The sequence below is a fragment of the Sardina pilchardus genome, chromosome 2, assembly GCF_963854185.1.
Source record: "Sardina pilchardus chromosome 2, fSarPil1.1, whole genome shotgun sequence".
NCBI classification, from domain to species: Eukaryota; Metazoa; Chordata; class Actinopteri; order Clupeiformes; family Clupeidae; genus Sardina; species Sardina pilchardus.
This window is the reverse complement of record NC_084995.1, coordinates 40,331,693-40,359,646: the sequence shown is the minus strand read 5'-3', so window position 1 is coordinate 40,359,646 and position 27,954 is coordinate 40,331,693. Positions and strand designations below refer to the sequence as shown.

Below are 27,954 nucleotides of genomic sequence, written 5' to 3'. Positions count from 1 at the left end.
AAGGTCGTTTGTATGCATGTGCGTGCGTGCGTGCGTGCGTGCGTGCGTGTGTGTGTGTGTGTGTGTGTGTGTGTGTGTGTGTGAACGAGGGCATTGTCAGCGTTGTTTACAGAAGAGGTGATGACGTGGGATGTATGGAGTAGGCTATCATCTCTCTAGCGCTGTTTCACAGGGTCGGCTTTGACTTTGGTCTGCAGAGGCTCTAGTAAATAAAGCTCTCCCACTCCGGTCTTCTCTTTCTATCTTTATATCTCCGACTCTGTGAATTAGCAGAAAAGATCTGCAGGCTCCTCGCCGGAGGATGCGCTTTGGTTTGGTTTTGTTTTGTTTTGTTTTATCACATGGATTAAAGTTAGCATTCAAGCTCATTGTTTGGAGAAATCGATGTATGCCTCTTTGAAGACTGTGAGGGTGGAGGTGGTCAGTCGGACAGACGGGCTAGTTGGACCAAACGCCCGGCTGTGTTCCCTCGCGCGCTGTAGGCGGGAGTGAGACCAGTTTCCGAGGGCGTGGGAAGGTAGACGCCTCCGTCGGGTCCCCGACTCGGGCCATTTGGCAGTTCCTCTGGTGTGGGGCACCATCTGCTGGCTAAGGCTGTCCTAGGCAGCCACACACACACACCACACAGAGGCCCAGGCCATCTGGCCGGTGGTTTAGCCATCAATTAATTGCCCCTAAAACATACACATGTGTGTGTGTGTGTGTGTGTGTGTGTGTGTGTGTGTGTGTGTGTGTGTGTGTGTGTGTGTGTGTGTGTGTGTGTAGAACCTAAAGGAAATGCTGATGCTTTAAAAAAAAGTCTAAAAGTGTTTGTTTGTTTTTGCCTCTTTTTTTCTGCGAAGGTTCAACAAAATCCAGAACACCAAGAACACGATGCGGAAGGACGGCATCAGCTCGCTGCTGTACCGCGTGGTGTCCGTCAAGAGGTACCCGCTCTACACCAACATCTCTGTGGAGATCGGCAAGCCCCCGCCCAGACCCCTCAGGGGATAGGAGCTCAGGAGGAGAGGACCGCACCTGCCACTTACCTTCACACGCATAAAACACACACACACACACACACACACACACACACACACACCTTTGGAGGCATCGGGACTCTCCGGTTCTTGCATCAGAGAGAAAGGAAAGAGGGTTCACGTCCACTTTAATGACCTTCTCAGACATCCAAAACAAAGGGAAGCCATGGACCTGGACATCAAGTGGCTTACCTCTCAGGAAATCACCAAGCTTTCCACCTGGGGAGAGGGTACACACACACACACACACACACACACACACACACACACATACACACACACGATTGTACTTGAGCACACACTACAAGCACACACACACACACACACACACACACACACACACACACACACACGTTCTCTGTCGAGACACTGGAGGGGGGCATGCTGGACAGAAAGGCCTCCCACTAATGCACTAATGCAGTATCTCCATGCAGTAGTCCCGCTGGAGGGCCAGGGCTACCCGCCCGGACACTGGTCAACTGGACTCTGGAGAGTCCTTTTGAAGGGATCCGCCCAGACACTGGTCAACTGGACTCTGGAGAGTCCTTTTGAAGGGATCCCAGCAGTGACATATCTCATGCACAGAACAGGACCATCTGCTGGCGCTCTTGATGAGTGGGAGCTGGACACAGAACCCAATCAAAGGCTAGAGGAACAGCCGGCTCCTCTCATGTAAATCTGTGTTGAACATATTGTATATTGCAGAATGAATGTGTCTTGTAGCTGCAGTGATTGCAGTGTTCTGTTTTTTCCTTGCTTTCTCTCTCTCTTTCTCTTTCTCTCTCGTTCTTCATTTCTTTCTCTCTTCCTCCCTTTCTCTTCGTATATCTGAGGACTAAGACGAGCTTGACCGAAAGGGGATTCATGGAACAAGATAAGCTCTGGGCCGATTTTCGTCTCTTTCTTTTGCTCTTTTTTTGTCATTTCTTTCTCTCATGCTGTCTATCTTTTCATGGAGAAAGCATTTTGTCTACCATGGAAACAAGTGAATCTCTGAAGACATTTTGTAAATGGGCAGAGATCGATCAGAGGTCCGATTTTTCTGGAAGTCTGGTAGAGATCCCAGGTGATTGAAGACCTACTGGAAGGACTACATGCAGACTGTCCTCTGTCCTCTATGGTTCATGGTGAATTTCACAGGAACAGTTCTGTACACAAAAAAATAGCATATCTGTGCAGAGAAGACAATTTTTCTATTGGTCCTTTCTTTGTAGTGTTCACCCCACATACTCAATGCTTTCACAAATCTGGATTTGAAGTCGATTTTTGATTGTTTTGTTTGTGTGTTGGTTTGTTGTTCGGATGTTATTCTTCTTTTTTCTCGAAAGCTGAACTGCAAGGCTTTTTGAAATCTGGTGAACCAAGTGCAAAACGTCAGCAGACTCTCTCGTGCATTTGGGCCTGAGCTGTGTCAAACCAGTTCGCCAACCTGCAACATTGATTTGCTCTTCACCTGTATGAGAGGTTTTGCTGGTCGCCCCCTGCTGGGTATCTCCAGAATGGCTTGTTTTTTGAGGGTGATTTTTGTGGTTATATTAATAGAATTGATCATGATATCGTGGCCTGAATTAGCTTTGCAGTGGTCTTCAGCAGTGGTGTTGATATTTCAGATCACTTAGTGTGTATGGTTGTACGCCAACAATGGGAAGTAGCAATATCTCACAAACTCCCCTTATTGTTTACAGAAGCCTCTCGGTTTGAAATACGCTTATTCTTTTGTTCATTCTTTTGTTTTGTACTGCCTGAATCACCAAACCGATGCCTTCGAGTTGTTTTTGTTATGAGGGCCAAAACAAGATTGAGAGTATTTTGGTTTTGTTGAGGTCTCTGTTGTGTGAAGTGATGTGGATATCTCTTTTGTACTTGCTACAGTTCTCTCACATTCGCATGAAAGAGAACTTTATCAGTGATCTCAATCTCTCTCTCTCTCTCTCTCTGTTTATTCAGATGAGCATCGAGGCTCTGTGCAATTGCCTTTATTTTCTTTCTTTCTGCTCATTTGTTTTGTTTTGTTTTGTTTTGATCCTGTTTTGCCTTCTCCTTCATCCTCCTCACCACTCTCCCCATTGAGCTACAGTATGTATGTATGTTTTTTTTTTCCGTTTGTTTGTTTTTTTTGTTTGTTGCTGAACTGAGCTAAAGATTCAGCTGCTCCGGATGAGAGGCACAGATTCACTTCAGGACGTTCTGAGGACCCTTCAGCTCCATCTCGGCTGTCCAGCTGCTGCCTGTTTGTTTATTTGAGTGTGCTACTGCTGTGGCTGGGAAACAAAGATGTTCTGCTCCTCACGCTGGATCATTGCTTTTGTTTTACTTGAGGCCAAAAAAGTGTATAAATCCAGTTCACTAAAGGCCTTAACTAAGTTCCTTTGCTGAACGTTATTACCCTTGTGGGTATATAGTGATTTAACAAGTCTTTCAAATATTTGAAAAAGTAGCATTGTTGCATTCTTGACATTGATATTGATAGGAATTGACAAATGCCATTGAAACTCATTTCAAGTTTTCAAACTGGTATAAGCCTGCTTAAAAAACTACAACAACAACAAAAGAACACATTTTCTGTAAAAAAAAAAAAGAAAAAAAGTAAAGAAAAAGTACAAGAATCTTATGGTGCGGCTTGTCTGCTTTTCATGTGCAGCTGAATATGTGCTGGTCCTCTGGGATACATATCAGTGTTGAAGGTGATCTCAATTCTATAATGTTGGTTTGCTATGCTTACAGTTACCACGTGCTGTCATTTGAAGAAGTTTTAACATCTTACCATGTTAAGCTTATTTGTATAGGTGGCCTTGCATATGCTTATCAATTCATGCCACATACCGTACCTAAACACTCTAGGCTTATCAGAGACCAGTCAAGGATTTTGCAAACGGTTCACATATCAAGCACTAATACGCAGCTGTAGTATGTCAAAAGGTCTATGGGATGGGCAAAGCGTTACTGCTCGTACAAATTGGTCAGCTAGAGCTGTATATAGAGTTCCTATTAGCTCGGTGTTGGTCCTGGTCTCTCTAATGAGAAACCAGCCTCATATGATGGCGTGTGTGTGTGTGTGTGTGTGTGTGTGTGTGTGTGTGTGTGTGCGCTCTATCTCTGTTCAGTTTGGATGGTGGAGGTTCATTGTCACTGTAGTAAGGCATGGGTTTGCCTCTCGGTCTGGTCCGTTGCACATGCCACAGGTTAACACATACAGGCTGCACTGAAACGGGGTGGGTCACATTGGCCTCTCTCCTCGGCGCGTCTCCCCCATCACCTTAGGGCCTATAAACCATCACTGCTCCTCTTGACTGCACACGGAGCCACAGCCCAGCTCAGTGTCATCTCACAGCCCGGAGCCCAGTCCGGTCACAAGGGGGGGACGCCAGGCCGTCGGCTTTCCAGTTTACCGCTTTCTGCTTTTTATGTAGCCTCGGGTCGGCAAGCCCACAGATGGACATGTTGTCCCTGACATCATTGTACTCTACATGTAGTATACTGTATCTTCCCTCACCCCCCTACTCAGCCCGCCTGCGTCCCCTCCTGCCTCTATCTGTCTATACTTTTTTGCCTCATTTCCTGGTCTTAATTCTGAATCTCTCACTCCCCTTGTCCTCTTTTTCATCTTTTCCTCACCTCCATTTCCTCATGCCTTTCTCAGTGTTGGGATCTAGCACTTGTTGTGCTTTTGCTTGTCCTCCCCCCTCCCCAACCCCCCTGTGCTTTTGATTTGATTTATAGGATGGGCAGGACAGCTGGAACACCCTACAGGACAGAATGACAAGACACTGGAAGCAAAACATCTACTGACCGCCTCGGGCATTGGAGCCTGTGGTGCATTTTTAAAGATTTACTGTACCTATATAGGTTTTTGTACGTTGAATGTCAAAAAAAAATGTTATATCTTATATAGAATGCATAATGTCATATCATACTTTTTATATACAATCAATAAATCTGATGAGCAAAAATGGGTTCATGGTCCTCAAGGGTCTTTTATTCTCACTGCGGTTGTGACTGTCTACTGTTCCCATAGTGCAGAATTTGGCTCAAACTGGAAGTGCTTGTACTGGGAGAGAGACCTCTACTTTTTTCCAGGCTGGAGCGCTGATTACACACAGAAAAAAGAGGAAGCTGGAGAGGCGATTGGGCGAGTCAGTCAGCATTTCCACCGACTTGCTGCTGATGGTGCTCACGTTACACTGGAGTGGAGGAAAATAACGAGGCCTATTTCACAAATGGAAGGACTGAATTGCGTTGAGGCCTTTGGTGTGTGTGTTTGTGTGTGTGAGTGTGTTTATGTGGGAGAGAAGGCAGAGCAAAACACTCTTCAAATCACTGCTGAGATTTGGACTTCCTCAATTTAAGGGAGCTCAAGGTTTGCCAGGCGGTAGAGTCACCACCACCTGAGACAAACATTTTTAGAGCAAAGGAGTCGACTCGTATGCGTGTGTGTGTGTGTGTGTGTGTGTGAGAGAGAGAGAGAGAGAGAGAGAGAGAGAGAAACTGTCTTTGAGACTTGGAATGGGTGAATGAGCTTATGTGTGACCATGCATTCATGTATGCCTTGTGGTGAGTGAGTAAGTGAGTCAGCCTGTCACTAATGCATCACTTGAGGAACAAGAGGTGAAATATCCATCCTGCCAAAACAATTAGGTCTACAACATTTAACTGTGTGTGTGTGTGTGTGTGTGTGTGTGTGTGTGTGTGTGTGATGGCTTATTACTGGGCGTGGGGGCACTCTCCTATTTAAACGTCATATCTTTCAGTGGGCCAAATCCTAACCACAACAAAAGAACATGACAGTTTTATTAGTGAAGGGGAAATCATGTCCCCAAACTGTCAGGGAGACAGACTGAGGCTGATAGGGTAATGAAGCTACGCGCGTACGCCATCCCCTCAGAGAGATTTGATTCATTATCAGCATTACCCCCACCGGATGGAGCCGCACACAGTACACGCCAACTTGACTCGTTCGCCGTGACAAGGCGCCCACGGACTGCCCAGGAAAGGAAATGGAGAGCAGATCTATCCGTTTAGTTCTATTGCGTACGTACATGATCAAGTTATTTCACCTGCCTGTAGTGCAGACAGGATGAAATTTCCATACACACATTTCCATTCTCAGTGCAGCGGCTGGCTGCTAGGTTGAAGTGACAGATTAATATTTTTGGAGTCTATTGTTGGTGGACCTGAGGGAATGGGCCTTTCATTTCCAAAAAGAACATGATTAAACGGCTTGCAGGCTACGGTACTTTATGATCTGCTTCTGGAACAGATTCATTGCCACATATTATCAACTCATTATCAGCAATGACAGGGAGAGGGAAAGGTGCCAACACCATTACTTTTCACATCTACACTAAGTATTTAGTATGCTGGTGTATTAGTACCCATGCCTGAATGGCTTTAAGTGAATCTACAAAATATCACTGAACTCCGAAGAAAAAAACAAACAAAGTATAATACCATTTGGAATACTTTTATTACGTATCCCTGTCAAACACAGCAACCTTTTAATAAAATCCACCACTTCATCTAAATGGATCACATCAGAGGATTTAGTAGAAAGGTATCAATTCAGTTCTACAAATCTAAAAAGATACTGTATGTACGTACTGTATGCATGCCTTACCTCGCCTAATAGTCAACCTATTTGTCATTCAAAAAATGTTGTCAGCTTTCCACAATACACTACTTACACACTACTATAGTAAAGTCATTTATCACGTTCCACATGATTTACACATTACTTGAAAGAAATCTATGGGAATATACAGCAGTTTATCCAGCTCAAGATGTTGTATACCTCAAATTATATGATGAATTACGCACAAAACCAGCATATATATTTGTACATGTAAATGTGTATAAAGTAAACATAATATGGAACTACAGTACATAATTCTACCTACATGGCAGGGAGTTTGCAGTTGTGTGCACATGTCTTAATGTCTTTGGGTGCATTTATTATGTATGCCTAATTGAGTTGAAAACATCTCTTTGGTATATGTTCTAATGAACAAGGCTATTGTTTTCAATTAGTTTGAGAAGAATATACACAGTGCACCTAAGCAATAATAATGAGCACTACTACCACCATAACCAAGCTCGAAATACATGTATGTGTTTAGGATGGAATTAGTGCTACACACATACTGTACGCTACAAGCTCTTCAGGTGAGCCTCGTTTCAGCAGAGGAAAACTTCCGCGATGTAATTCATCGGTCTCTCGTCATTTTCAGGCCTCCTCTGTTTGGCAGTTCTTCACACGGGTACAGGTGGCCAGCCTGTTGCCCTCCCAGTACCCAGCATCCTGGCCATCGTGGCATCGACACTTGGTGCAGGAGTTCACCCACACTGGTTCGCCCCCAGGGATCACCTGGGTCCTAGAGGAATCCACGTAGCAGTTTGGGCCTGGGGATGTAACAACAGTGCAATGACACTTAAAACCTTACTACAACTATCATAAATGTAACAATGGTACATGTATTAATCCCATTCTATGTGTTAAAACAGTTTAAATGTTTGAAGGTATATTGTGAAAACAATGCATATTTAAGTAAAAACTGAGCTCAGTCATCTAATAGTTTAGTTTAGTTGGCATCACAGTGAGGAAAATGATATGGCTCTACAAGGACAGCAAACAATAACCCACATTTGTCACTAGACACAAAGGAGCATCACATAACTCATGCAATGTTATGCATATCCAGTAGATGAGGCGATACATAATTGCTAGTGTTATTGAATGTGGCGTGCGCTAAAGTAATTTATACTCTCATTACATCAACAACAAGCACTGATGCTATCAACCCCAGTGAATCAGTCACACCCCAGAACAAGATTTTCTGACTCGCGCTGCATTTCATTCTGATGTATTGTAATGACCCAAGCAACACAGTCCTCATCCACACTAATCTTTTCATAAAGAGATCAGTGAGTTCATGCAAGAGATCGTGTGGTTGTTTTTTGGGGGCGATCACTTACCATCCTTACACTCAGGGCAACACTTCCCCTTCTGATAAACAGGGTTGACGCAGGGTGGGGGCGCACAGTCCGCCACCAGGCACCGCGCGATGCCATCGTCCTCACACGTGCACTGCTCACACTCCGAGGGCTGTCAAAACACACGGGACAGCAGACAGGGTCACAGAGCAGTGAAGGAAACTTCTCAATCATAATCCTATGCAACCTTCTCGCCAAAGTCCCGGCAGGCCCTCACAACTCCAACTAACAAATATTTTCATAGTTCATTCATTAGTCTGTTGCTTCCTCAGTTGGGCCTAATGCATTAGTTGTTAGTGCAATAAAATTTTCTCAAGGGTTATGTCCACAAATGCCTTGTTTTGTCCACAAGTGAGTATAGCAGACAGTATTCAAGTTTACAATGCTGGAATCAGACAATGTTACACAAACCTATTACCAAACTAGTTGGCGATTCATAGTTTACAACTAATTATTTGATTAATTGTTGCAGTCCAAGTTATCACTTAAATATCCTTTTTTTCCCAGGAATTTATTCAACGACTGACCATCTGCAAAAATCCTAATCAAAGAGCTATTCTGGCTGATGAATGACCTGGGTTGCTCTCATGGGCACTGCATGAGTCATCCAGTCCAGAGATTTCATCAAGGACCCTACATTAGTACCAGCCAGACCAGGAAGACATGAGGCACATATAAATAATCAGCAGTCTCCAGTCTGTGCCAACAGAGATGTTTTCTGGTTATATGAAGAGTCATTTAAACACCTTCCTGGAGCATAGCTGCTGGCTGTTGCTTTTTAAAGTGGGAATGGCGTGAACCATCTTGATACAATATGCATGCAGCGCTGGATGAGGATCTATCATCTCTGTCATGCAGTGTTCATTTGAAAGAGGACATCTGTTTAACATCATATGGCTAATCAAATTAATATGATGGCGGACTTAGGCCTGAAGCCTCTTTAAAATGGTGGTACTACTCATCACATCTACATTTTAGTCTCTTTGTGTCGTTTTGAAATGAAAACAGTCCATTTGAAACCTCTTCTTTGAAACAACTTTTGTAACTGACTTTTTCTAAGTGTTCTACTACAAACTGACATGGAGGGAACACTTGCAATTAGTCAAAAAGCACTGATCAACATCGGCATATGGTTAGGCCTACCTTATACAACATGTTCCAAATATCAATGAGCCGTCACTCACAATAATGAAAAAATAGTTATATTTCTATATTAGCCAACCCTCCTATTTACAGTATAGGAAATCGGATTGACTTCACATTTTCATTTGATAATTCTATACTGCCTCCTTGTGGTAGATATAGATAAGTAAGGATATCAAAACATGCTATGGGCCTATGAGGAAAAGTAGCCTAAAGGTTTGTTTTGTCTGTGTAAGAAAGAACTCTGGATTTCCAGAGTAGCAGGTTAAAGTTTTGAACAAATTTGGGAGGAATCTTTACTATCACAAGCAAGTCCTAATAATCAATGCAGCCAACTAAATATTAAATAAATATTAAATAGTAGGATAATATAGAATCAATAGCCTATGTAAGGTCTATTTTTAAAAGTAGGCCTATATGCCAGGCCTAGCTATATGGGTGCTACAAAGATTAGCCACATGATGGCGTAATAGACCTAGGCTAATTTAGTAAATATCTATTGAGGATATCCTCATTGATCTTTTTTATTTGCTTGCTTTGAAGAGTTGTAATGTAGGCTAATTCAGCTCAATAAAACACAGTCTAGCCTACGGGCTACAGTTTCAAAGGGATTAGTCGACGATGTTTTGGGGAACTGATGATTTCTGTGGCTATAGCCTATGTGGAATTCACAAGTCAGTCAGACAAGTTATTCACAAGATAATAGGCCTATTATGGGACATTTTGCATAAGCCCAAAGGACAGCACAGCACTCAACTTTGGTATAATGTGTCTATTTTGCCATTATAATCAGACGAGAATGTCTTTAAGTCAGCTCAAATTAAACCTTACAAAGAAAGAAAGAAAGAAAGAAAGAAAGAAAAAAGCCTAATGAGTTTCGGCAACAGCCTGATAAAGAAGGCTTGCTAGAATGTGATGCCTCTCGATGCTGAGCAGAGGTTAAATTTTGAAACAGATTTTTACTGTACTCTACCTGGAACTGTTGACCCAAGTCGTACACCTCCCCACGGTACTCGCAGCCGATCTTCTCGCACCTTGGGCAACAGTCAGTGGGGTAGTGGCTCACATGGATGCAGGCTGAAGGTAGGGACGTGCACTCGGTTCTAGCACAAGCCGAACCTTCTGCCGTGCATTCACACTGGGTGCAGTGATCTGAGTCCAAGAAGTACCATTCCCCCACGTAGTAAACGCTCCCGTTCGCCTCGCATGTATTCTCATGCCCAGCAACAGAGAAAGCCATGCAGCATTGGGCATGTACCAGCAGTGCCAACCAAGTGTGAATAATCCCCATCGGGTAATTCTTATTCCCAACCATATCTGTCGGATAAGTTAGAAGTGCTATAGCGTCCGGTAACCTAATGAATTAATCCTCAAATTACGTGTAAAAGCTTTCAAACATGACCTACATTTTTAGCAGTGAATATTCCAGTTATGGAAAGTGCCAGTGTTCCAAGGTAGTCCTGCACTGCACGTCTTTCGAGGACTGCAACACTCGCAGAGAAACATCTACGCCTCTGATGGGGTTATGTTTCAATTTACACGTGACAGCCGAATACCAGAATATTGATGGGAAGCATAGCCTTACTATTCCCTTTCGTTACAGGCTAGCATTATGTATTAGGCTATGTTATTTGCCTACAGCAATAATGTATGGAAACTTTACGTTATAATCCGTTATCTGAATTTGGTACTTTTACGTGAAAATAAATACATGTTATAGCCTTCTTTATGACAAGAGAAGACAAAATGATTAGATCTGGGTGACCAATTTACTTTCAGAGGCCCTATTTTAGGCTAAAAATTATTTAATATTAACGTGCGGCACTGTGGTCTCGCGATGGTATGTGCTTGGATACAGCAATGTTTACTCTAGATACAGGAAGCAACACGTTTCAGTTCGGTAAGTGTCTCTGCTCCGAAATCATTAATGTTGTGAACAGCCGTTTGCACACACTGTGTAAAGACAGTAGCAAATAATACTCATCTTATTTGCACATCACATTAGCCATCTATCATTATGCACCAAGTCTGTGTTGGCTTAACCTAACATTTGCATACCATCACCAGCAATCTCAAGGCAAAGCTTTACTTGCTAACTAGCACATGATGGAACTTGCTCAGTTAATTTGTTTTTTAGCTATAGGCTACTTCCATGTCAAATGAATTTAAGTTTATATTTTGTTATTTGTCCCTTGCTTTTTCAGTTGGGGCTGAGTAAGTGTCCTATGGAATCTCTAAATCGTACTAATGGATCAGCATCGCAGCATTCCCTGTGGAATTTAATTATGGAGCACGTCCCGCCCTCTGAACTGGCCGAGGTCCGCTCCATAATAGGAGAAGCATTGATAGACTTCTATTCAGATCTGTGCACCGAGGTGAGTGGCTCTCTAGTGAGGACTAATACAGGCTATGGCATGGCCTATCCTCCAAAAGAACAGAAAGTGATGGGCAATGGGAACAGGCTTGTAGCCTAAACACCCTCATATTAGTTATAGAATGGGAAAACTGTTAAAGTTATTTATAATATCTTTATTAAGATAGATATAAATTAGGCTAAATGTAATTTGGTTTTGTTTTGTTTTGGTTTGTATTTGATTAAAATATAATAATAATAATAATAGTAATTATAGTGGCCTTCACAGGCCATCTACACCACTGATCCAGTCTTTCAACTAGTGTGTAGGCCTACTGTGAAATTCCTCAGCAAGGTCTCCAAGGCCAGTACGTGTTTCTTAACATTTATGCTGAATAAACTACTCCAAATCAGGACCAGAAAGTTGCAGGTGCACATCAAAAACTCTGAAAAAGTTCTATTTAGTTATTTTATGTAGTGTTTTGTTTGATAATGTGCCCCTAGGGAAAACAATGCGACGTTCTTCTGCCTTGCTTGAGAAAATAGAATATATATCAGAGACTTTGTCATATCTCAGGCTATTTTTAGGCTTCATATTGACCCAGCCAAACAATTTATTAATTATTATATATTTCAGCTGTAACACACAGAAACTCGATCTGTCAGCAGCTGATGTACAATACACTCCAGCAGAAGTGAAGTGGTGTGGAGTCACACATAATTCTATCTGTAGGCCTACTCATCTTGTACCATTTTCAAGAGCAAGCAAGCAAGCAACTTTCTATCTATCTATCTATCTATCTCATGTAAAAAGACAGAAATAAGTAGAAATTAAGTAGAAATAAGACCTTGAGAGAATTGAGGGCAATTCAGAGCCAAGAATTGAGGGCATTTCAGAGCTGTCATTACACACAACTTCTCTAAAATGCAATGTGTGTACTACATAATATACTGTAAGAAACATCTGTTTGGTCCATGTGTGCTAATGATAGTATTTTGAATAAGTTGCTCATTTGCTTACATGTATCCCTTTGTTGACAACCTTAGGTACTGTACCCTCTTCCATGTTAGCCTGACTGACACCAGAATGGGAATTTGTCTGGGGACATTATTGTTCATTTATAGCCACCAGTGAAACAAAACATAATTTCATTTTCATTTCAAACCCATTTTTCTTGTAAATGAAGGTCTTTAATGAAGTTGTTTACTCAATTCCAAAACAAATATTGTGCCTTCACAATGCTCCTTGGAAGGTTGCAAGGTTCCCACTGACTTTCTTGAGACTGAGGCCCAAATAAAGCCCATCCAATTCCAGATAAGCATTTGTGATTGGCTCCTGTTCTTTTGGTGATTCGGAAATGGGAAGATCACCAGACGGATCTGCAAATTCAAATGTGCGCACATATTTGTCTGGGTTAGCCCACGCCACTTCCATGCTATTTTACCGTTTGTTGAGTGAGTCAACACATACTCTTTTTGTCTTGTAGTGTACTCAGGCTGAGACTTTCTGGATGTACTTAAGGAAGTCGAGTAAAACCAGGTCACACGGGGTAGTTTGCTCCAGTAATGGCTCCCCCCTCCCCAAAATCTAAGTTCTGGTGGGCCGCAACGGTTCTGCACTCACTAACCCTCCCTAGCAAGGTCACGGTCCACAGCAGGCTGATTCACAGGAGATATGCTTGCTCCCTTTCATGTTTATCTCAGGATATGAGACTATGGTGGTTTCTTGGACGAGGGCCATGTGGCGGTGAGTGTCAAAATGGACTTTCCAGCCTTTAAGGTAGCATACCAAAAGGGGCTTGTTTTGTTAGGTTTGCGACCGATCTGTTGCCATTATATAATGGGGAATTGTGTATTTTGGTTTGAGAACATAGGTGAAGAGTTGAAGCGAGTTGCTCCGCAACCCTTAAAGGGTTCATGCACTGTCAATGTCTAGAAGATTGTGGAATGATAGAAGGGCCATTATCCAAGCCTTGGTTTTTTTAAACAAAGACCTGGTTTTCCACATGCAAGAAGCCAGCCTGTGTAGCTCTGTAGCTTCCTTGAATGTCCGAGCACACGTTCTTCTCCCAAGGCTTAAGAACGGCAATCAACAACTCATAACTACCCAGCAACAGCCGCTCACATCATAAACACCTGGACCCTGAGAGGCCATAACTGGGGCGAGCCGTGAAGCAGGCAGCCGTGGGTCAGCAAGGGCGTGTGGGCCGTCTGTGCCCAGCCGAGGGGAGGGGAAGGGGAAGGCAGCGGTGGGGGGGTGAAGGCACCCCAGGATCAGAGCTTCCTTGCACCGGGCTCAGCTTTCCCCTCTGGTCAACTGCCAGCGTTTGAAGTGTGCTTTGGGGCCTGGCATTGTTTTGGGGTGCTGAAATGGCGGGGGGGTCGACTGCAGGTACAGAGAGTGTTAATGGGGAATAGGCTGTGTGCTCCAGGGGTAGTTATCAACTTGTCTCTTGAGATGGGAACTGCCTCGAAAGTATTGTTGATTTTCTTTTCTGCAAGGCTGTGTGTGATCTTTTCAGTCCCCAGAAGGTGCTCTCAATAAATGGACGGAGTTAGGGGTCAAACTTTAAGAGGGGAAGCCAGACAAGGATCTTAAAGTCAGTAATATATGGTGTGTGGTGACTCAAACTGTTCAGTAAATCTTGGAAAATCCCAAGTAAAAATCCAGCATTTCGTTCCTTTGACTTTTTATTCCGTTGCGCATGAAAAAAAGATCTCAGCTTGTGGTTTATTTTGGAATGTTGTTAGGTGGAGACGTGGGAGCAGATTTTGAGCGAATCGCTCTCCACCCGGCAGGGCAGCCGGCCGAAGACTGCGCCGTCACCCCTGGCTGACCCCCCAGCTATCAAAGCCCTCCTGAAGGCTGAGATCCAGCTGCTGCTGCTGTCGGTGAGGGAGAGGGCGTCCAGGGAGGGCAGGTAAGGAGACCACACTAATCTCCACCTCTCCTGCTCACAGTCAGCACCGGGAAGTGGCTCAGTAATAATAATATGTGCTTTTTCATTATCAGCCCTTATCAGTTTCTTGTTACAGATTGCAACAGCAGACATTTTTTTCAGATGACGGGAATGTAAAATGGTCTTGAAACCTGTCTACCTCAGAAGATAGAGAAAACGACAATTTACCTTAACAGAGGGTTAACTGGTGGTGATTAGGCTGCAGAAACCTAGAGACACTTTTAACCCCGTCTGCCTTTACACATCTACTAGACACTGTTTTGTCTGCATTGGTAGATCCTTCAGTGGTAACACTACTCACTAAGGTTGCTGTGATATTACCGAGTGCTGGTGAATATGTGGCCATCCTCCCTCTTGGGCCTCACTCCCAGAGCCCCAAGACACCCCAGTAGCCCCCCTTGACATTTTTTTTTGTCACAGTTGACAAATTGGCATGACCTGAGAGGAGACCTCTGGTTCTTTAGGGCCATGAGATGGGCTTCAAAGGTCAAGGCATATTTTACCTCTTTGATTTATGTGACAGCAGTTGTTCTATGCATGCAAATGCTGGCAGTTAAATCGCAAATGGTCCAGAGAGAAGAAGTGAGAGCACCTGCCCTCATATAAGTTGAACTAGAGTTTGAGTTTCATGCCTCGGCTTCTTTAGATAATTTTAAGGACCTGTGTTGTGCAATGCAATGGTTACCACTCAGTGATAGCGCCATAAGCCTTTTGAAATAATTGAGACTGTAAGTGAATCCAGGGATTTGTCATTGCAGAATGCACGTCTATGAATTATTGCATTATTATTGCATACCAAAACATTGGCATTGAAACCACTTGTTCACTTTAAGTCCCACTTTGAAGTGGCACAATAGCAGTAATCCTCTTTTTGGTGGCACACTCTTTGTAAACCAGGCACTTTAGGCAACGTCTCTTGCATTTCCGTGTTCCACTTTGCCATCCTTTATTGGAGAAGGATGGTGCACAGCCGGACCCTTGCTGACTTGACTGGTTTCGGTGGCCTCCTGTTCCTCAACAATGCAGCCGGATGGCCATTTCTTTTCTTTTTTTTCTGGAAAGAAGTTGTTTACAGGTGCCAGTGAGAAGGTTGACCATCACTCAGCAACTGAGGAGATGTTGGAAAGAATGCTGTCTCCACCTTCAACTCTCCCCCCTCTGTAGAGAGACAGACAATACCATTAATTGGTCCTATTATCTCCTGAAAGAACGCTTTGTGTAGCTAGCATTTGGTTACGCTAGTTTGCTTGTTTGTGCTGTTCATTAAGTTCTAAAATGGCTTTCTTGAATGTCCGAAATTGCCATGATATTTATCGCGTATCGGTGCGTCATCCGTGCGGTGTCCTGGCAGTGGCTGTTTTCTTTTATGCTGTGTGCTGAATCCAGGCCCACTATGTGGTGTGTCCACATGCACGTCCGTCCCTTTGATCGTTGTTTTTTAAGGTCCTTACTGTAAATCAGCCAGTCTGCTTTGAGGACCAATCAGGATCATTTTTGTTCAATATTGCTCCAGTGGCCGACTTTGAATGCCGGCCAAAGCAGGAAGCTGTTGAGGCGGAGTCGACGAGAGTCCTCAGAACCGGCCAGTGGCGGCTGACCCCTCTCTGAAAGTGAGCCGATTTAACAGAGCTGGTTTGGCAGTTTGGATTTGTTTTGTGTTTTTTATTTTTACATTCTTTTCTCTCTTTTTTTTTGGATCTCTTCACTAGCCTCTTGTGTGGTCCGCCTCCTCGCTATTGTCTCGGTGATTTGTTTTGGCCATCCGCAGCCGAGCTGCACCTGTCCCATTATGTGGACGGGGGGTGCGCTGAATGCCTCTTTGAAAAGAGGACCGTACTCTGGCTGAATCAGTAGCAAATGGGCTTGGGCTGCGCCTTAAAAGCGCCCCAAAAGGGCTCCCTAAATCTCGGGTGGAAACTAGCATAACAATCAGGAGCAGGAACTGGGAACCTCAAAGACCGTGTGTCTGTGTGTGTTTGTGTGTGTGTGTGTGTGTGTGTGTGTGTGTGTGTGTACAGTGTATTTCACATGTAGGCAATTTATCAGTCCCAAAGAAGCTGGCTCAATAGGTTTCTTATTTATGTGAAAACATGGCGCGTTTTCTCGCGTCTCTCCTGCTTTTTGATGTTTGGGGTCTTCTAAGCCATCTTTGTTGAAGCGATTAGATCTCCTCCCTTTGCTGTGAGCACCTCTAAGCCGCTTACTGATCTCTGCTAGCACCCACAATGTGGCCTCTGTTTCTATCATTATTCAAGCCCCCCCCCCCCTCCCAAACACACACACACACACACACACACACACACACACACTCACACATCCAACAGTCCACCGCCTCCTCTTCGGCAGTGACTCATTCCCCTTTCTTCATCTCAAAGAATCAGTCCCAGCTTTAGACTTCTGTTAACATGCAACTGGATCTATTGTGTCCAGGTGTACCTACACTCATGCTGTGCCAGATGTCCATATGAGAGCGTGCTACACATTCCAAAGGATGTTTTTGGTCTCTGTCTTGAAATATCTCAATATAGCGATGTATCTACCGTGGCGGGCCGACAGTAGACCATGGGTGCTGTAGAAATCAGTCGTGTCATTGTTTCCATTCCACTGGATAAAAGGCAATAATAGAACTGCCATAGGCTAGTTCTGCAGCTTTTACGTTGCCAACAGCTGTCTTACAGGAGCAATGATAGGCTATATTATCAATGACTGTTATGACTGATAATACTCAATATTGCATTGTAATATTGTGAATTGACACTTGTGCCAATAGTGATTTGCTCCACCTCTAGTGATGTAATGATACATTGCAGCTTTTCATGTTTATCACTGAACGTGTTAGACTGTTTGTAGTATTGTAGTGTCTATAGAAATGTAACTGACAGAAATCTAATTATCTATGGCAGACATCCCTGACATTGAATTATACAATTATAGAATGAATATAATTCTATCCCTCTGGTGTTCCTTTGCCCTGGTCCTATAAAACACCTTTGCTCACACACACTCTCACAGAGAGAGAGAGAGAGAGAGAGAGAGAGAGAGAGAGAGAGAGCCACAGCTGGTGAGTGTAAGGGCTCGTTTCATGGCTGGAGAGGTTGGCGTGTGATGAAGGCAGAGGTGGTGGTGGTGGTGTGGTGTGGTGTGGTGTTGGTGGTGGTGTTGGTGGTGGTGTTGTGTGGTTGTATATTGTGGGCTCTATGTTGCTCAGCTCCGCTACGCTGCGCTGCGCTCCTCCAGTGCTTTAATCTGTTCAACATGGCCATCTCCGCAGCACAGCCCCAGACTGCTGGAGCCACACCTCAACCTCCTGAACCGCCACCTTCACAACACGCGGCTGGAATTAGCCGCACGCGTGCGTGTGTGAGTGTGAGTGTGACTGCAAGTGAGTGTTGTGTGTATGTCATGTGTGTGTGATTCTACTGCTTGGTCATTTGAGTCCATGACAGACAGAAGGAGCAACAGAATGTGTGCAAAAGCTGGACTGAAAGCCCACTGTGTAGGGCCTGAGTGTCCGTACGTCAGCATACATTTGAACAGTGGCCCTTTATCCATGGGAATGTGTGATGTAGGCACTGCATGATGTCACTGCCTCTCTGGGCCAAAAAGTGTTGATTTTGCTCCACTGTCTCTCTCAAACACCTTTCTGGGGCAATGGCCTTCCTTTTCTTTTTTGCTGGACACCCCCAATCCAGGGGACAGAAAACAGTATTTGCTTGTTTGGACAAAAAGACAGCCCTTCACTGGACATGAAAATGCAGTCTCGGGCGTAGGCTGTGACATGCTAGCAGGGAGGCTAAAATCCGTGTGTGCTAGCATCTGTTGATAGAATAAGGTGTCAGGTGAGTTTACGCTGGCTGCTGTTACAGCTACATACAAAAAATAAATAAATAAACATAATTCCAGACTTAGAAATGTATGGTAATAGCACACAGGGGCTTTGCCTAGTTCACCTACAAGACAAACTGGCCATTTCTGTTTGTCACCCTCATCTACAACACCTGCCTGTAATGTCCTGTTAAGAGCTGCTAATGTCTTAAAAAGAGCTTCAATGTGTATGTATTAGAGATCTCTCTTGAGCTAATCCACCTGTTCATCATATGGTTTGCTGACTGTATGTGTGTTACAGGGATGGGGATACTGCACTGTCCCGCTACAGCCCCAGCGTGGTCAGCTACGCCCTTGGCAACGGCTCCACGAGTCCCAGAAGCTCTGTGGAAAACAGGGACCCACCTAACAGACCCCAGTCCAGACAGAGCCCAAATGGAAGTAGGTCGGTCTGGTTTCCTTACATAACATAAACATTGCATAAATGCTCGATTATGGAAAAAAAAAGAAATGCAAGTCTGTTGGCAGCCGGACTCGAGTGGAACAATGTCATGGGCTTCCCTCAGGTCCAGTTCTCGGCTCTCCTCCGCCTCCAGCCTGGAGGACGAGATCGAGTCGGTGAAGGCCAAGCTGAACGTCTCCCATGTGGACGAGGTCGTCTCCCACCTCCAGTGAGTGGCCGTCCTGGCGGCGGGGTCTCAGGGCCCCCATATCTGCAGAACACAGAGCTTGCCGGTCTGGCACTCGAGACGTCGCACGAATGCTTCAAGTCAGCCTTGTTTTTTTTTTCTTTTTTTTCTTGTTCCCCTCCCTCACATTCCTCATGGTTGAGCTCCCCCAGTCTGGCATGGCCTAAAGTTTACCGAGCGCCCGCCTGGTCTCCTTATTGTATAAACAGTGACAGAGGGGTAGTTGGCCTCTGGAACTGCCCCTCGCTAGTCTCCGCTTCGTCTTTACTGCCCCCCTCCTCCACCTCCACCCTCCCCCATATGCCACCATATGCCACTTCTTGCACACTATGCGTGCAAGTCAAAGATTAAGGAGACTGTAAACCACGGCTGTCGCTCTGAATAAGTCACCACTGAAGGCCCAGTAAGGACACTAAATTGACAAAGTCAGTGGACATGTTCGGTGTTGACATGCCATGCAGCGGACTGCCACAGTCGCCGCTATGCCTGCTGGTCGCTGCCTAAGGGACCTCTGATTTACCCCATCAGAACATCCCTGTTTTTCTTTGTCTCTTTATCCTCACGTCTCCTCCGTCTTATCCTGTTTTCCTCCCAATTTACATCTTCAGTTCTCTCTCTCTCTCTCTCTCTGTTCTCTTGCCATCCGTTTGTATCATTTGTTTCTCTTTGTCTGCCTCTCTCCATCACCCTGCTGTCTCACCCCCTCTTTCTCCTCTCTGTTCTCATTAACTGTTTTTTTCCCCTCCATATCCTTCCTCTCTCAGCCTCAATCTGTCTTCACACTCCACTGTGATGTCTTTTGTACAAGTTTCTTTCTCCCTCACACACGCACACTTGCCATTCCCCCTCTCTCTCTCTCTCTCCCTCTTTCTCTTTCCCTCTCTTTCTCTCTCTCCCTCGGCCTCTGTGTGGAGGACTTCATCATGAGGGTCTGTGTTGGGGAATGCAGGCGTTGGGGTGTGGCCCAATAAGAGTGGCAATGAGGAAGGTTAAACAGAGCTGAGTTGAGCAGGCTCGATCCGTCGCTCAGCCCCAAACAAAAGCCCCTATTGTGAGAAAATGAATACCAGACCCCTGGCATATGCACGATTCTGGGGTCTGCAAGAAACAAAGTGAGGAGATGGAAGAAACTCCCATGGTTACATAACATAACAAGTAGGTCAGTTGTCCCCCAACCCATGTCCTGAGATGATGGAGTCCAGTTAATGAAGTCCATGGATGAGGGGAGCACCATCTGGAATTTAAAACCCAAACATAGGCACTGGCAGCCACTTCACCGTCTCTGAAGAGGTTCACTTCACTGCCACTGAAAAAGTGGCACTGTATCCCCCTCATAGTAGTTTGTCATGTTTTTAGTAATCCTTCATTTATCTACAGTAGCTATAACCATGATTTCTATAAGTGATTATGCAGTGTGCAATATGTGTGTGTGTCTGTGTGTGTGTGTGTGTATGTGTGTGCATGCATGCGTGTTTGTGCTTGCAAATCTGTGTGCATGCGTGTTTGTGTGTGGGGGGGATGTGTCTGGGTCTGTTTCTGTCTGTCTGTTTGTCTGTCTCTGTTTGTGTGTTTGTGTGTGCATGCAAATGTGTCTGTGTGTGCATGTTTGTGTGTGTAGTATGTGTGTGCGTGTCTGTGTTTGCATATTTGTGTGTGTGTGTGTGTGTGTGATTGTGTGAGACACACACATCACACAAGAAAGAATTAGAGCGGCGGTTAACAAAATAAGGTCCAAATGTGAAACACATGCCTGCTTCTCTGTGTCACCCGCTTCATTCTCTGGCTGTTGGAATACCTTCACATTGACTAATTCATGTGCATGAGGCTTTTCAGAAAGCATGCCGTATTTGGAGCAGGAAATTAGCTGTTTTCTTTCAACAGATCAGTGCTCACGGACGACTGTGAAGCTTTGAAAATGGAAGTTCACTCTTTGCAGGTGAGCTGTGGCACAATTTCAACTTCTAAATGCCAAAATACCTTAGAGAGATATCTCAGTTTCTAGTAAGATGTCAAGGCAGGAAAAGACATAATTATATTTCGCCTGTGTAAAGTCAGGGATTTTTTTTTTCCCCAAGAGAATGTCCTCTTGAAGTAAGTTACTTGAGGTTTTTATTTCTGGGATTGTAGCGAGGGGGAGAACATTTTTAGATTGCTGAGCGCAGGCAAAAAAGAAAACTGCTAGAGGTCACTTTTCACCAGCGGCGGCCTTGGCCAGGCCCCTGGCCCCTTATTGCTTTTCCGCGTGCGTTTGCTCGTTTCCCCGTGGCGCCCCGGCCCTGTGCGGAAGAAGAGATAGCGAGACGGCGGGCGGCCCTACAGTAAGCCTCCGCAGGCTGCCAACGGCACGCAGTCTCTTTAGAAAATCCGCCGAGATTTACCTCGCGCTGGTGGTCACTTAGTTTCGGATCCAAAACGCTCTGCCGCCCATCTGTTGGGTATCAATCAGGTTGTTGTTGTTGTTGTGGCCCGCTGAAGTTCCCCCTGTAGCTATTCAAGTGTGGCTCCGCCGCCCCCCCCCCTCGACTGGAAACACTGCCGCCGCCTTCCGTACGAAGCGCAGTAAGTCAACACCTTATTGTGTTCCTGGTCTGCACGTCGCCAGATGTTCCTGCTTAGAGTCGTTCATCAGGGCCCTGATATAAATTTAGCCCATGGAGGGCTCAGGTTTTTTTTTCTCTTTTTTTTTCTTTTCTTTTTTCCGTTCCCTCGGCCAACTGCACAATGTGAGAGCGCTCTGCCGTAAGTGACTCGCTCTCTCTCTCTATCTCTCTCTCTTTCTCTCTCTCTTTCTCTCTCTCTCTCTCTCTCTGCTCTCGCTCTCTCTCGTTCGCTCACTCAGGGCCTCTCCAGGCCTCTACTGTAGAGAGTCGACGCTCTCTGAGTACCGCCGCCGCCGCCGCTGCAGCAGCCCCGTGCCCAGCTCCCTCTCTCCTCCCTCTCCTCCCCTCTCCTCCATCTCTTCTCCCCTCTCCTCCCCTCTTTCCCCTCTTCTCCGTGCTGGCTCCGGAGTCAGGACACAGCCAAAGAACAGATGTGGGCTCTTTGGCTGCCAAGCAGATGGGGGATCTATCTCCCCGTGTCTGGCACACGACGCACACACATACCCACGCATAACACACACACACACACACACACACACACACACAGTCACATACCCACACATACACACACTCACACACACACATGCACACACACACACACACACACACACATGCATGACACGCGTACGTGTGCATATGCACAAACATACATATACACAACTTTAAAAAGCATGCGGTAGACAGGCATTTCACTCCCATTGTTTGTTGGACATGAACACTCAACATGAACATACTCAAGCATGCATTCATGCATCACACATGTGCATACATACGTGCATACTGTATGCTCCATACGTACATACAGTACATACATTCATCACTCATGCTGCACTCGTATACACTAACTGGCACAACATTTAGATGTACTGTATTCAGACTATATTGGCCATGAAAACACAACACAGTCTCTCTCTTTGTCTATCTGTCTCTTGTCTGTCTCTCTGTCTCTCACACACACATGCATGCACACACACACACACATACAGAGAGAGAGAGAGAGAGTCCTGTTCTTAGATCTGTGGATGTACTTAAATATATATGAGGCAAAGCATTTCTTTTAAATGTCAAGCAGTTGCCACACACAGATACGTATCTGCATGGTGCAAAGACTCTGATCCCTGCCAGATGTGCTTTGTCATGCCTCTTGTGTTTGATTTTTGGGAGAGCCCTCAGGCCAAATTTCGAAATCCTCCCGCTTGCATTATCCACTTGTGTATAAAACTTAACGAGACAATCTGGCACCCAGAGCCTCCATGACCAACTCTCGGAAAACATGTTCAACTTTTCTTTTCCACACAGTGTTGAAGATAGCCTAAAGACAAGCCACTGAACGAGAGCAACAGGAGCGAGTCTCTCGTTATGGCCGTGGCAAGTGAATTACAGGCCGTTTTATTTGAGAGAGGGAGAGTGAGACGAGCGCTCATGTTCTGCTCCGCTCCCCCTCTCTCCAGTCATCCACAGGCTCATGTCAACGGTGCTCCGCTCGCTTTGTCCCTTCCCCTGTGACGGAGGCCTCCGCTCAGTGGTGCGACCGCACGTCTTTAAACGAGTCGCCTCTTCGAGGCGTAGAGATCGCTCCCGGGCTCCTGTTTGCTTGTTTTGCGAAAAGCCGAGACGGTTCTCCCCGCCACGCTCGGCTGCGTACTCAACACCCTGCTGCCAGACAGCGGAGGCATGACACGGGCGGGCGCGACACGTCTCTGGCAGGCCGAGGCCTCGCACAAATACCTCAGAGCAAATAAAAGGCAAGACAGAGACAGGGCAGAGAGGTTCGTGTCGGGGTTTAACGGTGCCGGCCTGCCATCGGTGATATAGTGTGTTGGACACGCTGGCTCGATCATGACTGTCTGGGTCGAGTTGTGGTCGAGCCTGTGGTCATTATAGGAGTCCAGATACTCATGAAGCACTGCTGGGGAATCATTTAGTGGTTTTGCCTACACGCTGTGTTAATGCCGGGCGTGTGTGTGTGTGTGTGTGAGAGAGAGAGTGTGTGTGTTATGCTTCTTTTTATTTTTTAGATTAATGATAGTGTTTGCATATCCAAAACAGAAATAGCCCCATAGTTAGGAGCCCTTGGGACACCTTCTCTATCCGTCGGACACCTACCTATTTGTTTTATTAGAAGTCTGTGACGAGTTTTACATTTGACAGCATCGGTTTAGTGTTGGTTGAACGAGAGGTTAGTATGCTAGTGTGGCGCTCTGTGAACTAAAGAGGTTGGCGTGTGATTTGTTGTAGGAATGTGTGGAGCAGGCCCATCACAGCCAGGCCGCTGTGGAACTCGTGGAGCCCACTGTAACAGGTGAGTATGCCGACCACAAGGGCTACCCAAACCTCAGTCCTGTCTGTAATCGTTATCATCAACTTTACATGACACTTTATGCTTGGAAAAAGTACATTAGAGCTTTATTCATATTCAGTGTAAAACTGTTCTCCTTTGAAACATGTTCTCTGTAAGTCAGCGAGATTGACATCCTTGAATACTTCCATCCTTAAATCCTTAAATGTTCAGCGGGGGCAAGAAATACATTGTGTATTGTCAGTGGGTTATTAGTATGTCAAGGCATGTGCCTGAATAGGTTTTCACTACCATCTAGTGGTATACTGCTGAAGAGAACTCTGTATTCGGCCTACTGTAAGCATAAAGGCAGATGTTTCCTGCCTTGCGTGGGTATGTGGTCGACCAAAAAAAACGGTATTGTTTTGAACTTTCACAGAAAATGCCACATAATGCCACACAGGTTTAGAGTGGCCTTGGTCAGCCTCCTTGTCAGGCACACTGTAAGCTGCACATCCCGTTTTCCAGCGTGTTCGGACCAGTGGAGCCTTATTAGGATTCCGAACCATGGCTTCCCCCCGAGGCCCTCCCGCCCATTCCACACTGGGCCTTTAGATCCACAGTCTGTCTGTCTGTCTGTCTGTCTGTCTGTCTGTGGATCTCCTGCCCCGATCTTTCATTAGCGCCGAGCAGCCCGATGCCTGCGCTCGTCTCCGGGCCGCCAGCAGCAGCCTCGGCCGGGGCCCTGTCAGTGCGCCAGCGCTCCTCTGGCTCTCTAATGCGGCTAAATTAAGAGCTTGTCAACCTGCCAGAGACACGGCCTATAGTCGCAATCTCACAGAGAAAAGGAGGGGAAAAAATTGAGAGCGAAATGAGTTCTTCCATTTTAATGGATTCCCCCCCCCCCTCCCTCTCTCTCTCCCCCTCCCTCCCGCTCACCATAGAGTGGGGAAATGAAACCGGGGCTGCATGGGCTGCCTGTCTATCACGGGGGGTATTGTGGCGCGGAGCCGGGTGCTGTTGTGAAAGGCTGGCTTGATGCGACTGTAATGACTATAGCATAGCAATGTTCCTGTCGTCCTTTCTTCTCCGCTCCCCTCCACCCCATCCCCACCCCCCCATCCCCCCCTATCCCCTGCGGGCTCCTGCAGAGCTGAAAGAGCAGAGGAAAGTCATCCAGATGGACCTGCGGCGGCAGACCCAGATGAGCGGCGGGGCCTCCCCAGATAAGGCTGCCTCTCAGGGGCCCTCCAGGTTAGACGGACCGCTTATCACTGGCCCTCATGCTGGGTCACCTCACTCACAAGAGTGCAAGCATTTCATTTGATCTCTTTTTTGTGATAAACTTGCTGTAGGAAGAGATTCCTAAATGGCTATTACAGGCCTTTTTGCAGTGTCGTAGATTTTGCTCTTCTTGCAATAATCTGTTTACTAAACACTCATTACGGATGAATAACTTTTTGTATTCGTTTTTTTCGGCTGTCTCTGATTTACCTCAGTGAAGTTAATATATTTGGTGGTATGGTGGTCATAACTAACTTGAGTTCTTCTTGCAGACAGAGGACAGAACGGCATGCCAGTGATTTAGGGATGTGCCGTAATCCAGCGCCTCCGTCAGCATCAAAGAAGCCTCTCCCCAGGCCCCCGTCCAGTCCGAGCCTGCTCGTCTCCGCTCCTGGAGTGCAGCTTAGTGCTGCCCACCCAGGTAGGACGCCAGGGTCGCCCCCCGTCCTGGACCACTCGGCTCCTCGCCTCCCAGGGCCGCTCTCCGTAGACGCCCCAGAGCGGTGGAGGGAGGGGGGCCGCAGCCCAGACGCACCGCTGCTCCCCCGTCTCCGGCGTGGAGGCTCCAGACTCGGGGAACCGAGCCTCCCGCCCCTGGTCCCCTCTCCCACCTCCAGGCCTTCGGAGCTGCAGGTCGGGCAGTGTGCGATCGCGGGAGAGGGCCAACACGATGGTCTCTCTGTGGACGCTGACCCGGCGCGTGACAGACTCCAACAACAGCGGTCACTTCAGTCTGGGAAGTGTGTACAGCCACGTCGGGCGGAAGACTCCACGCGGCCACTGCCTCGTGCTAGCGGGGTCACAGAGTGCGGTCCGGCTAGCGAGCCGTCCCTGGACGCCATGGTGCCCTGTCCACCTGCGTCCCAGAAACCGGCCAACAGGGGGCAGAGTGTGGCCAGGCGCCTGGGCCTTCCTCAGGGGGACAGACTGGTTAGTCCCTCCTGACCCTGGAGGATCCCTTTGGGGACATTGCACTGAGCAGTCAGGGAGTTTACATGTGTCTCCAGCCATACACTCAGACGCCAAGTGATTAGTTCAGTTTGATGGTTGTGGTTACTTGCACTAGAAAGAAGCTTTTCACTGTCATGCTGTGAAACGGTAATTTCCATTCAACACATTTTTTTTTTACTACAAATGTATGACAAACCACAAACTAAGACAAGGCATGCGTGATGTGTGAAAGCAGAATGTGATTATGTTGTTTAAATGTGCATTGATTTGTGGATTGATATAATGTGAATAAACACAACATTCTCTTTAATCTTTCTCATGTTCCTTTTTTATGTGCAATAGTACATTGATAAACTAATGTCATGGAAGTTGTGAGAGTTGTGAATCAGTTCTTCCTGAATGTGCACACTGTGTATTTCTTATGTTAATTTATGATTTTGTAGCCAGTTGTATCTTTGGTATGTACACTCTGTATATTTAGATCCAGCATGACTTTCTAGACACCTCTGCTAGTGCCTTTGTCTGTACTGGATGTGCAGGAATGGATGGCTTGTACAGCGTACCTTTGTCATTGAGCAGTAGTAACTGCCCCAAGTACTCAGACACTACTTTATTAGCATAACATTTGGCCAGGTACAAGGCAGGGTTGCCCTAATTAACGACCCTCCAGGAGGACCTAAACCTGGGACCACCCCTGTACATCTGCTCCATATTTATACAGAGCTAGAGGTCACACACACACCTTTGTTTACAACACAACATTTCAGCTTCAGTAGGATCCTTCTTTGTCTAGTTAGAGATGTGGGTGAATATTTTGGGTGAAGCGTGTGTCTCTCTCTTGATGTCTGAGATCTCTCATCGATCTCTCTTTTATTTTTTACTGATTTTCCATCACCCTGACTAAGTCTCCAGATAACTGTGGTACTAGAAATATTGTTGAGGGTGTCACGTCAAAGTTTTATCATTGCAGAGGTTTTTTTTTTTTTTAATCAAACTTCGTGTTTCTATCAATGCTTATGCTCGCAGGAACTTGATATTTAACGCTACTTTGTTTGCAACACTTGCAACGCGATTGGTCCAGCCTCACCAATCACATTGATCCTGTATATTTCCCTGGTCTTTTTTACCAAAACAGTTCATATCAGCATTGTAGACAGGAAGAATGTGTCATGCGTCTGTCATTTCACAGAACTTGAGTTACTAGCTAAAATCATGAAAACAAAAGCATGGTCAAAAATGATCTTTAAAATAAACTTTATTTATCATTTGTAATTGAGCATTTTAAGATATACAGCTGACATGACTAAGACAATTTCAATGCAATTTGGCCCTAAGGTTCAAAAGACATGGTTAGATATGTTTGATAAAACGTCTGTGTTCGTCCCATTTGTGCTTTGTTTCCCCCATCCCATTGACTTACATTGGCATCACAAAATGCCCTACCAATACTTATACAGTAGTGTACACAAACCATTTGTAAAGGCATTTTAACAAGAGGAAAAGAACCATTTCTGGGTGTCTTAATTCATTTTGCTTGGAGATATAAGATTTGTTGTGTTTTTTTAAAGTGCTGATACATGATAATGATATAATACTGTAGTTAAATGTGTGCAGAGTTTTCTGTTTGCTAACAGAAAAAACCTCATTGGAATTCACAGTTTTAGTAGAAGTATGCTGTCAGGTTATAGAGCTGGTGATAGGTAATTACACACTACACACAGTGAGGTAATGGAGGAATATGTTTGTGTTTTTTTTTCCAGTTCACTGAAAGCATGGAAGTGTACCTCAAGTTGCCCATCAATACATATGTTGTCACAAACTATCTTGTTTTAGTAAGAGGGGTCTCTTCACAACAATGCTTCTGA

At 45.5% G+C, this 27,954-nt stretch overlaps 3 protein-coding genes across 3 annotated transcripts in view; 2 read left to right on the top strand and 1 right to left on the bottom strand.

Annotated features, from left to right (window-relative positions):
- b4galt2 (UDP-Gal:betaGlcNAc beta 1,4- galactosyltransferase, polypeptide 2) overlaps positions 1-4,969 on the top strand; it is an 89,755-nt gene extending 84,786 nt beyond the window's left edge. Inside the window, exon 7 of the mRNA XM_062530453.1 lies at positions 843-4,969. Coding sequence (XP_062386437.1) covers positions 843-993 — 151 coding nt within the window. The 3' untranslated portion in view covers positions 994-4,969. The remainder of the gene's footprint in view (positions 1-842) is intronic.
- A 1,495-nt stretch (positions 4,970-6,464) lies between these two features.
- On the bottom strand, positions 6,465-10,650 carry zgc:113531 (uncharacterized protein LOC541359 homolog). The gene is made up of 3 exons (XM_062515562.1): positions 10,123-10,650; positions 7,989-8,118; positions 6,465-7,415 (listed from the first exon to the last, which is right to left on the bottom strand). Exons 1-3 carry the CDS (start codon positions 10,462-10,464, stop codon positions 7,240-7,242), a joined length of 648 nt encoding a protein of 215 aa, XP_062371546.1. The 5' UTR covers positions 10,465-10,650; the 3' UTR covers positions 6,465-7,239.
- A 383-nt stretch (positions 10,651-11,033) lies between these two features.
- On the top strand, positions 11,034-26,361 carry ccdc24 (coiled-coil domain containing 24). The gene is made up of 9 exons (XM_062557117.1): positions 11,034-11,049; positions 11,354-11,524; positions 14,254-14,423; positions 18,589-18,732; positions 18,854-18,958; positions 20,858-20,912; positions 23,815-23,878; positions 25,006-25,108; positions 25,411-26,361. The coding sequence occupies exons 2-9, from the start codon at positions 11,375-11,377 to the stop codon at positions 26,081-26,083; spliced, it is 1,464 nt and encodes a 487-aa protein (XP_062413101.1). The 5' UTR covers positions 11,034-11,049; positions 11,354-11,374; the 3' UTR covers positions 26,084-26,361.
- Positions 26,362-27,954: the final 1,593 nt, after the last annotated feature.

Coding starts and splice junctions, on each gene's coding strand:
- zgc:113531 (XM_062515562.1), bottom strand. CDS start 10,464: ATGGTTGGGAATAAGAATTACCCGATGGGGATTATTCACACTTGGTTG. Junction 8,119..10,122: donor ACTTGGGTCAACAGTTCCAG/GTAGAGTACAGT, acceptor GTGTTTTGACAG/CCCTCGGAGTGTGAGCAGTG. Junction 7,416..7,988: donor TTGCCCTGAGTGTAAGGATG/GTAAGTGATCGC, acceptor TTACATCCCCAG/GCCCAAACTGCTACGTGGAT.
- ccdc24 (XM_062557117.1), top strand. CDS start 11,375: ATGGAATCTCTAAATCGTACTAATGGATCAGCATCGCAGCATTCCCTG. Junction 11,525..14,253: donor ATTCAGATCTGTGCACCGAG/GTGAGTGGCTCT, acceptor GAATGTTGTTAG/GTGGAGACGTGGGAGCAGAT. Junction 25,109..25,410: donor GCCTCTCAGGGGCCCTCCAG/GTTAGACGGACC, acceptor TTCTTCTTGCAG/ACAGAGGACAGAACGGCATG.